This window comes from Hipposideros armiger, unplaced genomic scaffold (genome assembly GCF_001890085.2).
Source record: "Hipposideros armiger isolate ML-2016 unplaced genomic scaffold, ASM189008v1 scaffold_48, whole genome shotgun sequence".
NCBI classification, from domain to species: Eukaryota; Metazoa; Chordata; class Mammalia; order Chiroptera; family Hipposideridae; genus Hipposideros; species Hipposideros armiger.
Genome location: NW_017731398.1, coordinates 1,159,473 through 1,172,375, shown reverse-complemented (window position 1 = coordinate 1,172,375; position 12,903 = coordinate 1,159,473). Strand labels below are relative to the sequence as shown.

The 12,903-nt window shown below is 41.8% G+C and overlaps 1 protein-coding gene across 1 annotated transcript in view; it reads left to right on the top strand.

Annotated features, from left to right (window-relative positions):
- IQGAP1 (IQ motif containing GTPase activating protein 1) overlaps window positions 1–12,903 on the top strand; it is an 81,404-nt gene that overhangs the window by 38,665 nt on the left and 29,836 nt on the right. Inside the window, exons 8-15 of the mRNA XM_019640208.1 lie at window positions 719–897; window positions 1,575–1,659; window positions 5,776–5,939; window positions 6,721–6,805; window positions 7,741–7,904; window positions 8,103–8,263; window positions 9,430–9,554; window positions 11,084–11,247. Coding sequence (XP_019495753.1) covers window positions 719–897; window positions 1,575–1,659; window positions 5,776–5,939; window positions 6,721–6,805; window positions 7,741–7,904; window positions 8,103–8,263; window positions 9,430–9,554; window positions 11,084–11,247 — 1,127 coding nt within the window. The remainder of the gene's footprint in view (window positions 1–718; window positions 898–1,574; window positions 1,660–5,775; window positions 5,940–6,720; window positions 6,806–7,740; window positions 7,905–8,102; window positions 8,264–9,429; window positions 9,555–11,083; window positions 11,248–12,903) is intronic.

The following is a 12,903-nucleotide window of genomic DNA, read 5'->3' as shown; positions in this document are numbered from 1 at the left end:
CCCAGCTCCAGGTTGAGCTGTTGTTCAGCATTTTAGCTGTGGAGGGCAGTGTCACTGGCCCTCATATGTGAGATCCGAACCGGGGCCCTCTGGCATCCCAAGCGAGTTCTTAACCATCGCGCCACTCGGCCGGCCCCAGAGCTCGCACTCTTGAGCGAGCTCTTAACCAACTGAGCCACTTGGACGGCCCCACTGCTACCACTTTCAATAATTAATGCTATAATGATAATCTTGGGCATCAGGAGCTTTGCTAGCAAGTGTAAGTCAGTAGATTTAGTTTTAAACACTGCTAATTATTTTATGCTATTGTCATGTGGAAATAAGTGATTGATTTTGGTTACAATACAGGCACTTAGAAGGTGAGTCCTACATCTCAGTGCTTCTTTGAGGTTCTTATTTTTTTATGGGATTTATATGACAATTAAGGGTGAACATTTTCATAGCAAATGCTCCTTGCAAGGCTCTTTTATGAATATTTCCCTGTGAGATTTCCAAATTCAGCATCCCCAATGTGGATCAGAGCTGTGGCTTTGTGCATCTTAAGGAAAAAAGTAGATTTATAGGACCCAGGAGCTACTCCTCCAACCCCAGTCGTTATTTCACTATGAAAACAAGCCTCTCTCTGTAATAGCGGGTTGCGGTGTTTTTTGTATGTGTCACGACGTCCTTTACTCTGTGTAACCTCAGTGTTCTGTGTTTTGATTTTTTTTTTTCTTAGTGCATGCTGCCGTTATTGCTATTAATGAAGCTATTGACCGTAGAATTCCAGCTGACACTTTCACAGCTTTGAAAAACCCCAATGCCATGCTTGTCAATCTTGAAGAGCCCTTGGCTTCCACTTACCAGGATGTACTCTATCAGGCCAAGCACGACAAAATGGCAAATGCTAAAAACAGGGTAAAAATGGAACCTCTCTTCTTTCTAATTATGTTCTTTCATTGTTTGATTTGACTCCATTTTAAAAATCGGTTTTATTGAGGTATAATTTACATACAGTAAAATTCACCCATTTTAAGTGTACCGTTTGATGAGTTTTGACAAATGTATATGGTTATGTAACCACCACCCCAAAAGTTCCCGGGTGAATCTCTACTGATCCCTGTCACCTACCAGTCTGTTTTCTCTTACTGTAGTTTTACCTTTTCTAGAATTTCCTATAAATGAAATGCAGTTACACAGGATGTAGTCTTTTTGTGTTAGATTCAATTTTGACTTCTGCTTTCTTCTTGAATTTTGTGCAAACCAACGAGAGGCTCTGAAATCTGGCTCCTGGATGTGACAGTTCTGCTCAGTCTGAGGCAGGGCTGCAGACTCGTCCATGAGCAGGAGTGAACAGGCCAGGGCTCACCGCCCGGCTCTGGGAAAGCCCTGGGCTTGTCCTTAACGAGCGGACCTGCTTTTTATGTTTTAGTCATAGCCCTGTAGCGTTCCACTTTGTTCTTCATTAAGGATATTAAGCCACACCCTTACTTGCTCTTGGTTCTGTTATGGTGGGGGAGGAGCTCTAATGTATATCTGCGGTCCTCTTCTTAGAGACCTGAGCTAATGTAATTACACTCTTTACTCATTTTCAGACAGAAAACTCTGCGAGAGAGAGGGATGTCTATGAGGAGCTGCTCACTCAAGCTGAAATTCAAGGCAATATAAACAAAGTCAATTGTAAGTATGTCCCTGAGTCACCTAAGGGACTATTACAGAATACTGAGTGTTGATCTGTTCTTGGACCACCGACATAGTTTATTTATTTTAGATGTGAGTAGATTTGTTCAGGGACTACTGCTTATGACTCTCTGTTGTATTCACATGTCTCTGTTTTAGCTACTGGTGTCCTCAGGCAGGCCCTCACTCCTCCGTAGCTTCTGGACTGATCTTTTTGGCTAGTTTCACTCTTTCACCCTTTGTTACACACTTAAAAAAAAAATCTAAATAGAATTTTATTGTTTCTATTTTTTTCAAATAATACAATAGCTTTGTTTTTCTTTTAAAGAGCAATAGAAGTTAACCAGAGATAAACAGTAAAGCAACCAAAAATCAGACCCCCATCACTTAGGAGCAACCACTATTGATATTTATATGTATCTATCCAAACATATATTTAAACAAAAATGAGGCTGTACTGTTCATATTGAGTTTTGTATACATGTTTTACAGACTTTTGGGAAAGTAATTTCTTGAAAGTATCATTTTCATTTTGCCACCCTTCTCTGCTCAAGAGCCCGCATTGGTTCCTTTGACTTGCCAGACAAAATACAGATCCCTCGCCCAGGGAGTTCCTTGGGCCATATTTCATGCATACAACTCCCTATAGAAACTCATTTGCCTAATTGTCGCCTGTATTCACTCTGCTCATTTCATGATTCATGGATCTGGCTCTGGAGTGGGACAGACCTGGGGTTTGGTCTCTTGCCCTCTTATTATAATAATAGCTGTGTGACACTGGACACCTGTGGCATGGAATTATTATGCAGATGATGAGATAATGTATGTAAATTGCCTGGTATTTAGTAGATACTCAGTAAAAAGCATGTAATCATCCAGCTACAATGCCCTCATGCCTTATCTCTTACCTAATCCAAATTGTACCTTTCATTCAGGATGCAGCTCTGTTGCTCACCTCAGTGCCTATCCCAGCTCACAATATAATTAACTTTCAAATCTCCTATAGCATTTATAGAGTAAACCACATAGTTTTAATACTTAATTATATATTGTCTTATTTTTTCGATCTTTGTTTCTGACACCTTTATAAAATCCTTAGAGATTACTTTTGAATTCTGCTTCTTTTTTGAAACCCTCATAACTTCCTAGCATAGGGTTAAACTGAACTAAAGAATTCAAGAGCTCAATTTATTTCAACCTTGATCTAGTTTTGCTCAAGATAGTAATAACAGCAATAGTAATAGTAACCAGTGTCCTCTTGGTTCATTTGGAGGTCCTAATTTCTCACTTAAACTGGTACTCTGAACAACTATGAAAAATGTATAAGATTTTACTAACTCCATAAGATAAGGAGTTCTAACTCCTACCAGGGGTCTGTATTCTGTACCATCCTGCTTCACTTAGGATGATAACGGCTTTTCACACAGAGTGATGATATAGTTCCATTCAGGAATGGGTAATTTGTTGTGCCGTATCTGTATGATTACTTAAGTCAGTGTTCTTTCATACTTAGTTATCTGTGTAAGAAGGAAGTCCAGTGTGTTTTCTGCCGCACGCAGTGCATAAAATACTCATTTTGTTTTACTAAGGGATTTTTTTCCTTCTATGCTGTTTGGGACTTTGTAGCCTTTTAGCTTTACCTGGCTAATTATATGAGAGTCAGTTACAAACATGTGAGTAAAGAACCACATGTACATATTTTTAAAGTGCTGAGTTCATATGCGTCTCATGTGGTCAGAGGCACAAAATAATAAAAATTCCCTCAAATAGCTTTCAGAATAGTGAGGAAAGAAGGCATCAAATGAATAATTAAGTTCAGGGCAACTTGGTTATAGCATCAGGGACCAAAGGTGTATGAAGTAGAGTCAGCATAAAGAAAGGAATGATGACTTTTCCTTGGAGGTTTGTATAAACCTTCCCTGGGATGGATAAGAAGGTGAGGATAAGGCAGAATTCCCCATAGAGAGACAGTCTTTTTCTAACTGTGGAGAAAGTCTGAGGCCAGGGTAAGTTGTATGCTAGGAAGATATAGGGAGGTTAGGCCCCATGAATTCTTATCTTATAGATAAGATTCTTTCCCTAGAGCATGAGAATCAGCCATGAAACCATTAACACTGCGCCAGGCCAAATAGTTAAAAATAAGAAAAAGGTTTTGTTTTATTTTTTATTAAGTGGAATAAGGAAAATTAGAGTTAATCAAAGCTTAGTAGGAGAAATTGTTTAAACAATGTTCTAAACTTTATCATCTTTGTAGTATAAATGTTAGTGTTTGTTTAAATATCTACATATTTATTTAAATAGGAAGTTTGTTTCCAGTAAAAGCATAATTGACTTGATGCTTTTGTAGATAGGCACTCTGAGATTCTTCATTGCATACCTAGAGAAAGCCTGGTTGTTACCTGTATGGATTGGTTGTTTCTGTCTCCCACTACTACTAAAGCTCCACGAGGATGGAGATCCTTGTCTACAGCTAGATTTGCAGCATGTAGCAGGTGCTAAGTAAATGTTGAAGGAATGGATGGTTGGTTGGCTAACGGCCACATGACCTGCAGCCATGACTGAAGAAGCCACTGTCTTGGGATGGTCATTGGGCAGCTGAGTTGCAGGCGTAATGGCTGGGAAGAAGTAAGGAGTCTCTTAGGAGTCTGCAGTGAGACTACAAATCCATAGAAATTTTTAACCTTTTTTTTTTTTTTTAATTTTTTTATAAAGTTTATTGGGGTGACAATGGTTAGCACAGTTACATAGATTTAAGGTGTAGAATTCTGTAATACATCAATCTGTGTATCACATTGTGTGCTCACCACCCAGAGTCAGTTCTTCTTCTATCACCAACCTTTTCCTTCTATCACCTGTTGGTTTTATTTATTAGTTCTACTCTTCCTCCCCGTGCCCAACCCCATTTTCTAGTATATTATATTTGAGACTTTATTTTCCTTTTGACTGTTTTGTTTTCTTTCTAACACCTTATATTAATTTTTTTTTACTAATGAAAACACTTAAAATGGATAAGTACTGCTATACCCAAAATATTTTGATTTTTAGTATTTTGTGATTGATTTGTAATACTACTTTGGTGATAAAATCAGATGTTCATCCTCCGGTGGGGCATGGGAGAGAGAACTCTTATTTTCTCTTCTAAAAATAGGGAAACTGAAAATCATACAGTAATTGTCATTTCTGATCTCAGAAAATACTTCATTCTGACTTTCAACCTAACACCTTATTTATTTTACAATATACAAAGTGCTTTCGTGTATATGATTTCATCTAATAATAAAACTATGAGGAAAGTATCTTTAGTATCATTTTCAGATGAAGGAACATCTGAGTTTTCACTGTCACATATTATATTAAAGACCTGTGTGACCCCAGGTTCTGTGCTAGGTGCAGAGACTTATCGAGACAGTGGAGACTGCCCTTTCTGTTCCACAAGGTCGCAGCACCCCTGGTGTCGGGCACTGGGCTCTGGGTGGAGAGTGAGTTTAGGAGATGCCAGGATAATGAAGGGACTCGGAATGCTGCTGCCTGAGAAACGGCTGAGGGCACTAAGGCTCTTTAGTCTGGAGCCGACTGTCACCTGATAATGTTTCTGTGTTCCCCATTGTGGGCTCATAGTCTTTTCTTCTTCCATCGCTGTATATTTGACCCCTCTACCCTCTGCATCCTCCCTAATAATATTTATGAAACAAAATTGTCCAAAGATGTAAATTTCTGTGAGAGACAGTTTCTCCCATTTAGCAGTTTAATCTGGACCACAGCTTGGCATTTTAGAGGGAATTAAGGCATGGATTGGACTGGATTGGTGCCTCTTCTATTGCTCCCGTTATTGGTGCCAGGCTGTCTACATCTGGAAGCCTTTAAGGAGGCCTGGGGCGTGGTCCCGGAATCTGTGAAAACGAACAGCCTGGCTGGAAACCCCTGGGAACCTGATGACTTTAAGGTTCTCTTTCAGCCCCGAAATCTTAGGCCTCTGTGATCCTCCAGAATAAAGGCTGTCTGAATTCTCTTTTCCTAATCTGGAACTGAGGTTGGTTTGGGGGAAGGAAAGGTGTTCTAGGCTATCATGTCCAAACAGTGTTGCTTTCTTAAGCGCTTGCCATTTTCCCTCCTCAGTGTTTTCTGCATTCGCGAATGCAGACCTGGCATTGGATCAGGAAGACGCCCTGGCCTTGTTCAGGGCTCTGCAGTCCCCGGCGCTGGGCCTGCGAGGGGTGCAGCAGCAGAACTGCAACTGGTACCTCAAGCAGCTCCTGAGTGACAGACAGCAGAAGAGACAGGTGAAAAGATGGGGGCCAAGCCGTTGGAGCCCGTGCTGTTGTGTTAAAGATACTTAGGAGGCCCCTTTTCCCCCTAGTATAACTTTTCTTCCTGCATGTGATTTAGGTTTTTAAAATATCCTCAGGTAAAATATCCTCAGGTAAAATACGCATTGTCTCCAGCTCTCCTTTGTTTTCAGAGGTGTAAATCCTTTTAAAATAAACAGTGCCGGACTTTCACTTGGAGCCTTCCCCTTAATCCCCCCAAAGCCTTTTAGGGAAAACCTGCATTTTTTTACATTCTTACTTCAGGAATTTCCACTTTAAAAACCATACTTCACTAGTTTCCTCTGGCCAACACTGGGGAAGTACTTAACATGCGGTAATAGTAGGCTGTGTGGGATTGTACTTGGTGGTTTTTTTTAGAACACACATGAGGGACTTTCTTTTTTGTCTAAATAAGGGCAAGTATACATTTTCCAAACGCCCAGTGTATATTGGCCAGAGTGAGCAGCGTTAATGTGCGCGAATGATTCTGTAAACATTTTATCTCCGAACATTCTGATGTTTCTCACAAACTATTTCTTTAAATGCACTGGCATACAGAAAGTCACAACACCCCAGATTTGGCCAAGGCCTTGGGCTCTCGGGAGGGCTGCCACTTTGGCTGCGTGCAGCCTGAAGCTGTCACTTGTCCCCGTGGCTCTATGTCCCTAGTGACTGCTCTTGTGGTAGGAGAACTGGAAGGTCTGGAGGCAGAGGCAGGAGTAACCTTAAGGTAAACGTTCTTTGCTTTTCTCAGGGTGGGCAGACAGACCCCTTGCTGAAGGAGGAGCTGCAGGCTGGAGTGGACGCCGCCAACAGTGCTGCCCAGCAGTACCAGAGAAGTAAGAGGCCATCAGCGGGCACCCTGAAATACTGAGGAGGGGAGGAAAGGGGCTTCATGTCACTGGGGGCTGAGGTTAGAGTTGGTCACCCCTCACCCCACCCCCGGCCTGCTAGCCATGGTCAACTACCCCGTGCCTTTGGACGTAAGGTTCCTCCAGTGAGAACAGTAGAACTGCTGTCAGTAGGTTCCTGTTGGCTAGGAAGCACTCCATGCTCAGTTAAGGAAACATCTGGAGGAGACGAGATGTGAGGGATGGATGGGGCAGATTTGGGTGGCGGAAGAGGAGAGAGAAGGATTTCTCATGGGGGGAAAGGAAGTGTGAGCAGAGGCACACGGAGAAAGGCGTACTGAGGGAACCGTGGTTAAAGTAAAGTTATTGTTGGTGCTTTGGGTTGACTTGTGTAAGGTAAGGCCTTGGCAAGATTGTGGAAACTTTGAATGGCCGCGGAAGAAGCTGGTGCTCTCTCTGCCAGGCTGCAGGGGAAGGAAGAGACGTTTCAGGCAGAGGATAGTGATGGCTGCAGGATGATTTGAAATGGGAAGAAAATGGGTGAGGACAGGAGGAGGCTGCTCTTTTTTTTTTTTTTTAAGCTGACCCATCCTGCCACCTGTTGGCAACTAAGCGGCAGCTCAGCTTGGGCCAGGAATCGAACTGGCGACCCTGTTGTTCAGAGCTCACACTCCTGAGCGAGCTCTTAACCAACGGAGCCACTCGGCCGGCCCGAGGCTACTCTTTTTAAACAGCTTTATTAGCTCACATACCTACAGTTCACCCTCATACAAAGGAGACTGCTTTTCAAAGATGGAAGTTCCACTTCAGGTGGCATGGCTGACAGTTTATCCAGAGACTGTAACTGTCTTCTGACAGCTGGCACCTCCCTCCCTTCAGGGCTGTCTCCCAGCTGCATTTCTAACCTCCTGTCTCCTACCCAGGGCTGGCAGCAGTGGCCGCAATTAATGCTGCCATCCAGAAGGGTGTTGCTGAGAAGACTATTCTGGAACTCATGAACCCCGAAGCCCAGCTGCCCCAGGTGTATCCATTTGCTGCCGATCTTTATCAGAAAGAGCTGGCTACCCTGCAGCAACAGAGTCCTCAGGTAAGTGAACTCAACTTGTCCTGTTTGTGAGCAAAAGGCAGGGGTTGTGAATTTAATACCCACTTCTTGGTGTAGTTCGGGAGAATTTTTTTTTTTTTAAACAGAAACTTAGACTCCTGGTGGTTTTGTTAAACTTCTAACCTCCCCTGAGGTCCGAGAACATCTCTCCTCATTCCTACCTGCTCTTTCTCGGTCCAGCATAGCCTTACCCACCCTGAGCTCTCTGTTGCGGTGGAGATGCTGTCGTCAGTGGCCCTCATCAACAGGGCGCTGGAATCTGGAGACATGAACACAGTGTGGAAACAGCTGAGCAGCTCGGTTACAGGCCTGACCAACATTGAAGAAGAAAACTGTCAGAGGTGGGTGCCCTGAGTGCGGCGTTGAACCCATCGGTGGCTGTCACCTCTGTCCTTTTTTCTTCACAGACATTGTGACTTCTGTGTGATCATTTTTTTTCTCTTTTGATTTATTCTTTATTATGCTAACAGATTTATAGTAAATTACAGCTATCACGACAGTCCACTCCTAAATATATAAGTATGCTTATCTAGAACAAGGAGGATATTTCTTACATAAATAACACTATCTTATACCCTTACAAAAGCAATAATACTTCTTTACTATCTCCTCTAAACCTAGTCCAATTTCATAATTCCTCACTTGTTCCAAAGCTGTCCTTTTCAGCTGGTTTGTTCAAACCAGATCTAGTCCGGGATCATGTGTTGCATCTGGCTGTCGTGTCCCTTAGGTATCTTTTAATCCAGAGTTGTTCCTTTCTTCATGACAGTGACTTGTTAAAGAGATGGGGCCACTTGTCCTATACAGTGTCCCGTCTTCTGGTCTGGATGCTTCCTAATACTTGCCTATTCCTGTAAATTGGAAATTAGGTCTAAAGACTTGTCAGGATTGAGTTGAATATTTTTGGTGATGTGTATTTCATATTTTCTTATATCAAGAAACATATGAAATCTACTTGTCCCGCCATGAGACATACAACAAGATTAATTTCTGGATTAAGGAGATAGTTTATCCCTCCAATAGATATTTGTGTTTTTTCCTCACCAGACCGTAATCTCTTTTTGCATGATCAAAATGCCCAGTTCCCCATTAACCATTCACCTGATGTCTTTCACCCCAATTGGTAACCCTTGCCTAAATCAGTACTTTTAGTAAGTTGTTCTATCATCTCTTCTCCATTTACTAGCTGTGGCATGGCCTTGTTTTGTTGTCCTTAGAGGAATTGCTTAAACTGCTGCCTCTGATTCTAGAGTTGGTCTTACCTGGAATCTAGAATATGTAACAGACTCTTAAGAATAAGTGGTATCCTTACGTTTTCACATTTTGTTTAAGGTAACTCCTCAGTCCCAAAACGGCCTCTAGAGTATATCCAGCTGCTGGAGTGCCTTAGCTGTCTTTGTATTGGATACTTAGCCCTGGGTCCTCTCATTTTTGTCAGCCACAGTAACCCTGAAGGTCCCTTTTCTCACATTGCTCTTCGTTGTCTCTTGTTGGGGGAATGGGGCAGGTATCTGGATGAGTTGCTGAAACTGAAAGCTCAGGCGCATGCGGATAATAATGAATTTATTACGTGGAATGACATCCAGGCATGTGTGGACCACGTGAACCTGGTGGTGCAGGAGGAACACGAGAGTAAGTAACATACTTCCTCCCCCCCCACCACTGCAAGTGACGTCATAGCAAAAGGTGGTGCGATTCCACGAGCTGGTTCTAAGCACTACTCCTGGAAAGATTTTTTAAAATTGAAATATAGTATATAACTCAAAAGCTAAGGTTGGATAGTTTTTCAAAATACCAGGCAACTGCTGTAATTAGGTATGCAGGTAATAACTAAAATTTTCAGGAGGGGACTTGACCATGATCTGTTACTTTTAGATGCTGTTGTAACAAGTAGTTTTGACACTATCTACCTGGAGTTAGGTCATGTTACATGGACAGAGGGTACAGTTCTCCACAAGAGTTCTCTCACTTTAGACACTAGCTATAAGCTCCAGGGCTCTCAGGTCACCACACTTCTGAACAAATTGCTATGAATTCAGGGGTTTCCTGTACCCACTCATGTTCAATAATTTGCTAAATGACTCGTAGAACTCAGGAAAGTGCCATACTTATGATTGTAGTTCTCTTATAAGGGATGCAAATCAGGACCATCCAAAAGAAGAGACTGGTAGGGCAGTGTCTGGTAGGGTGTTCTCAGGATGTGTTCCCTCCCAACACAGCGATGTGTGTCACAACCAGGGAAGCTCATCTGAGCTTTGGGTATCCAGAGTTCTTATTGGGACTTCATCACATACGAATGATTGATTGATTCATTGCCATGTAATTGAACTTAATTTTCAGTCCCTGGAGATAGGGAGTCTGGGCTGATATCATGATATCACATGGCTCAAAGCCCCAGTCTTCTAATCACAAAGCTGATCTTTCCAGCATGGCCAGACCCCATCCTGAAACTCTCTAAGAGCCCACCAAAAGTCACCTGGTTACGTGGTCCTAGGGGCCCACTGTAAACAACAAAGATATCCCTATCACTTGGGAACTTCTAAAGTTTAGCAGCTCCTTCCCAGGAACCAGAGACAAAGATGAGCCCGATTTTTTATTTTACAATAGAGCCCTTACAAAAGCAGCACAGCCAACTAGGCTACCTGAAGAGTGAACGTTTCTAGTTTAATATGTGGTTTCTGTGAGAATTATTTAACTGATTTGGTGGCTAGAGCCTTGCCCTGGGCTTGGATCCTCCGTCTGCCACTTGTTTGCTGTGTGATCTTGGAGAAGAGATCCCTAAGCCTCATCTTTTCTTTTATGGAAATACTGAATTAGGTGACTTTGTAAGATTTGTTGATCTCTGACTTTTTGTGAATCAAAAATGGTTTTGAATACACATTGGTATGTACCTGAAAACTATACTATAAAGCCAGGTTCATCAAAATCCTCATACTTTCAAGTTAGAGCAATTACAAATAAAACAGAAAGACTTGAGCTTTCAATAGGACTATGGATACAAGGGAATTTATTGTATGTGAAAAACCTAAATTAAAAAAAAAAATCAATGCTTAATATTATGGATGACAAATTATAGTTTGAATCATGGTAATGCTTGGATGGATTTATGGCTACTTAGCATTTCTTAATTCAAAAAATAACCTTTGCCTGTTCATACTTAGGGATTTTAGCCATTGGGTTAATCAATGAAGCCCTGGATGAAGGCGATGCCCAGAAGACTCTGCAGGCCCTGCAGATCCCTGCAGCTAAGCTTGAGGGCGTCCTGGCAGAAGTGGCCCAGCATTACCAAGACACTCTGATCCGAGCAAAGAGAGAGAAAGCCCAGGTGAGTGGCAGAGAACTAACTGTTCAGAGAACTTCAGCCCTCCTTGAACCAAGATAAAGGGAGGGGCGTCTCCCCCAATTCACTCAGTGACGATTTCCTGGGCACCTTTCGATTCAGAGTTCTGAGGCACACAAGAGTGAGCGGCATAGCTCAGCCTTCTGGAAGCTTTGCTATTTTACACATTGAGGGGTTTTGTTGTTGTTGGAGACACATCTCTTACATCTCTTCAAGTAAATTTTGTGTTGAAGTATAAGATCCCCAAAATGCATAAGTTACGTAAGTGGATGGTTATATAAGTTTTTGAAAGTAAGCATACCTGTGTAAATGGTATTCGGATTCTAAAAAGCATTAACAGAACCCCCCTCATATCTCCTCCTATCCTTATCCACCCCCTGTCACCCACACACACCCTCTGGTTGTAACCACCATCCTGATTCAGACACCACAGTTGCTTTTTGCCTGTTTTGAACTATATTTCAGTGAGATCATACATCATGTGCTCTTCTGTGTCTGGCCTCTTCTGCCCAACATAACAGTAGTGAAATCCGCCCATGGCTGCATACAGCAATAGTTTCTTCATGGTCATTGTTGTGTACTATTGATTTTTCATTGTGTGGTTCTATAGCCTATTATTGGTGAATCTTTGGTTGCTTTCCACTTTTTTGGCTATTGCAGATAGTGCTTCTGTGACTATTCTAGCACATGTCTTTTGGCAAATGTACATATGCCTTTCTAGTAGGTAGACTTCGGAGTGGAATCTGTGGGTCATATTGTCATATGACAATGCCATAAAGCTTTTTCTTCCTAACAGCTTTATTGAGATACAATTCATATACCATACAACTCACCATTTTAAAGTGTTCAGTTCAATGGTTTTTTTAGTTTATTCACAGAATGATGCAACCATCACCACAATGCATTTTAGAACATTTTCATCACCCCCAAAACAAACATAGTGCCCACTAGTAGTCACTCCTGATCTCTCTCAATCTCTCCAGCCCTAGGCAGTCATCAGTTACTTTCTGTCTATGAATTTGCCTGTTGTGGACATTTCATATTGGGTTGTCGGAGAAGCCATGACACATTTTTGCCACGGAAAACATAGAAAAAATACATCATGACTTTTCCGACAACTCAATATAAATGGAATCATACAGTATATGGTCCTTTGTGACTGGCTTCTGTCACTTAGCTTGGTTTATCTGAGTTGTAGCATGGGTTAGTACTTCATTTCTTTTTGTTGAATGATATTCCATTGTGTGGAATATTATTCCATTCATGAGTTGATGGACACACGGGTTGTTTCCACTTCATGGCTGTTGGGAATAATGCTGCTAATGAACATAAAAGTTTTCCAAAGTAATTGTAACACAAACCCATGTTTTAAAAAGTTGGTCTTACCTCTCAGTTAGTTTGGTGAGGACATGGATAAGATTTATACCTTTTTTTATGCTGTTGCTGAGTAGGAAGTTACCTTGTATGCACTAGACCCTCAGATATTAGTCTTGTGATTAAAGCATAATTACTTCTGGTTTTCTAATCGTGATTAACCTTTTAAGTTCTTCCTAACTAACAACAATTAGATAGGGGGAACCACAGCTTTCTTTTCTGACTTAGAAGATCCCTACAGTGAGGTTCTTGTGGCAATCCAAGAAG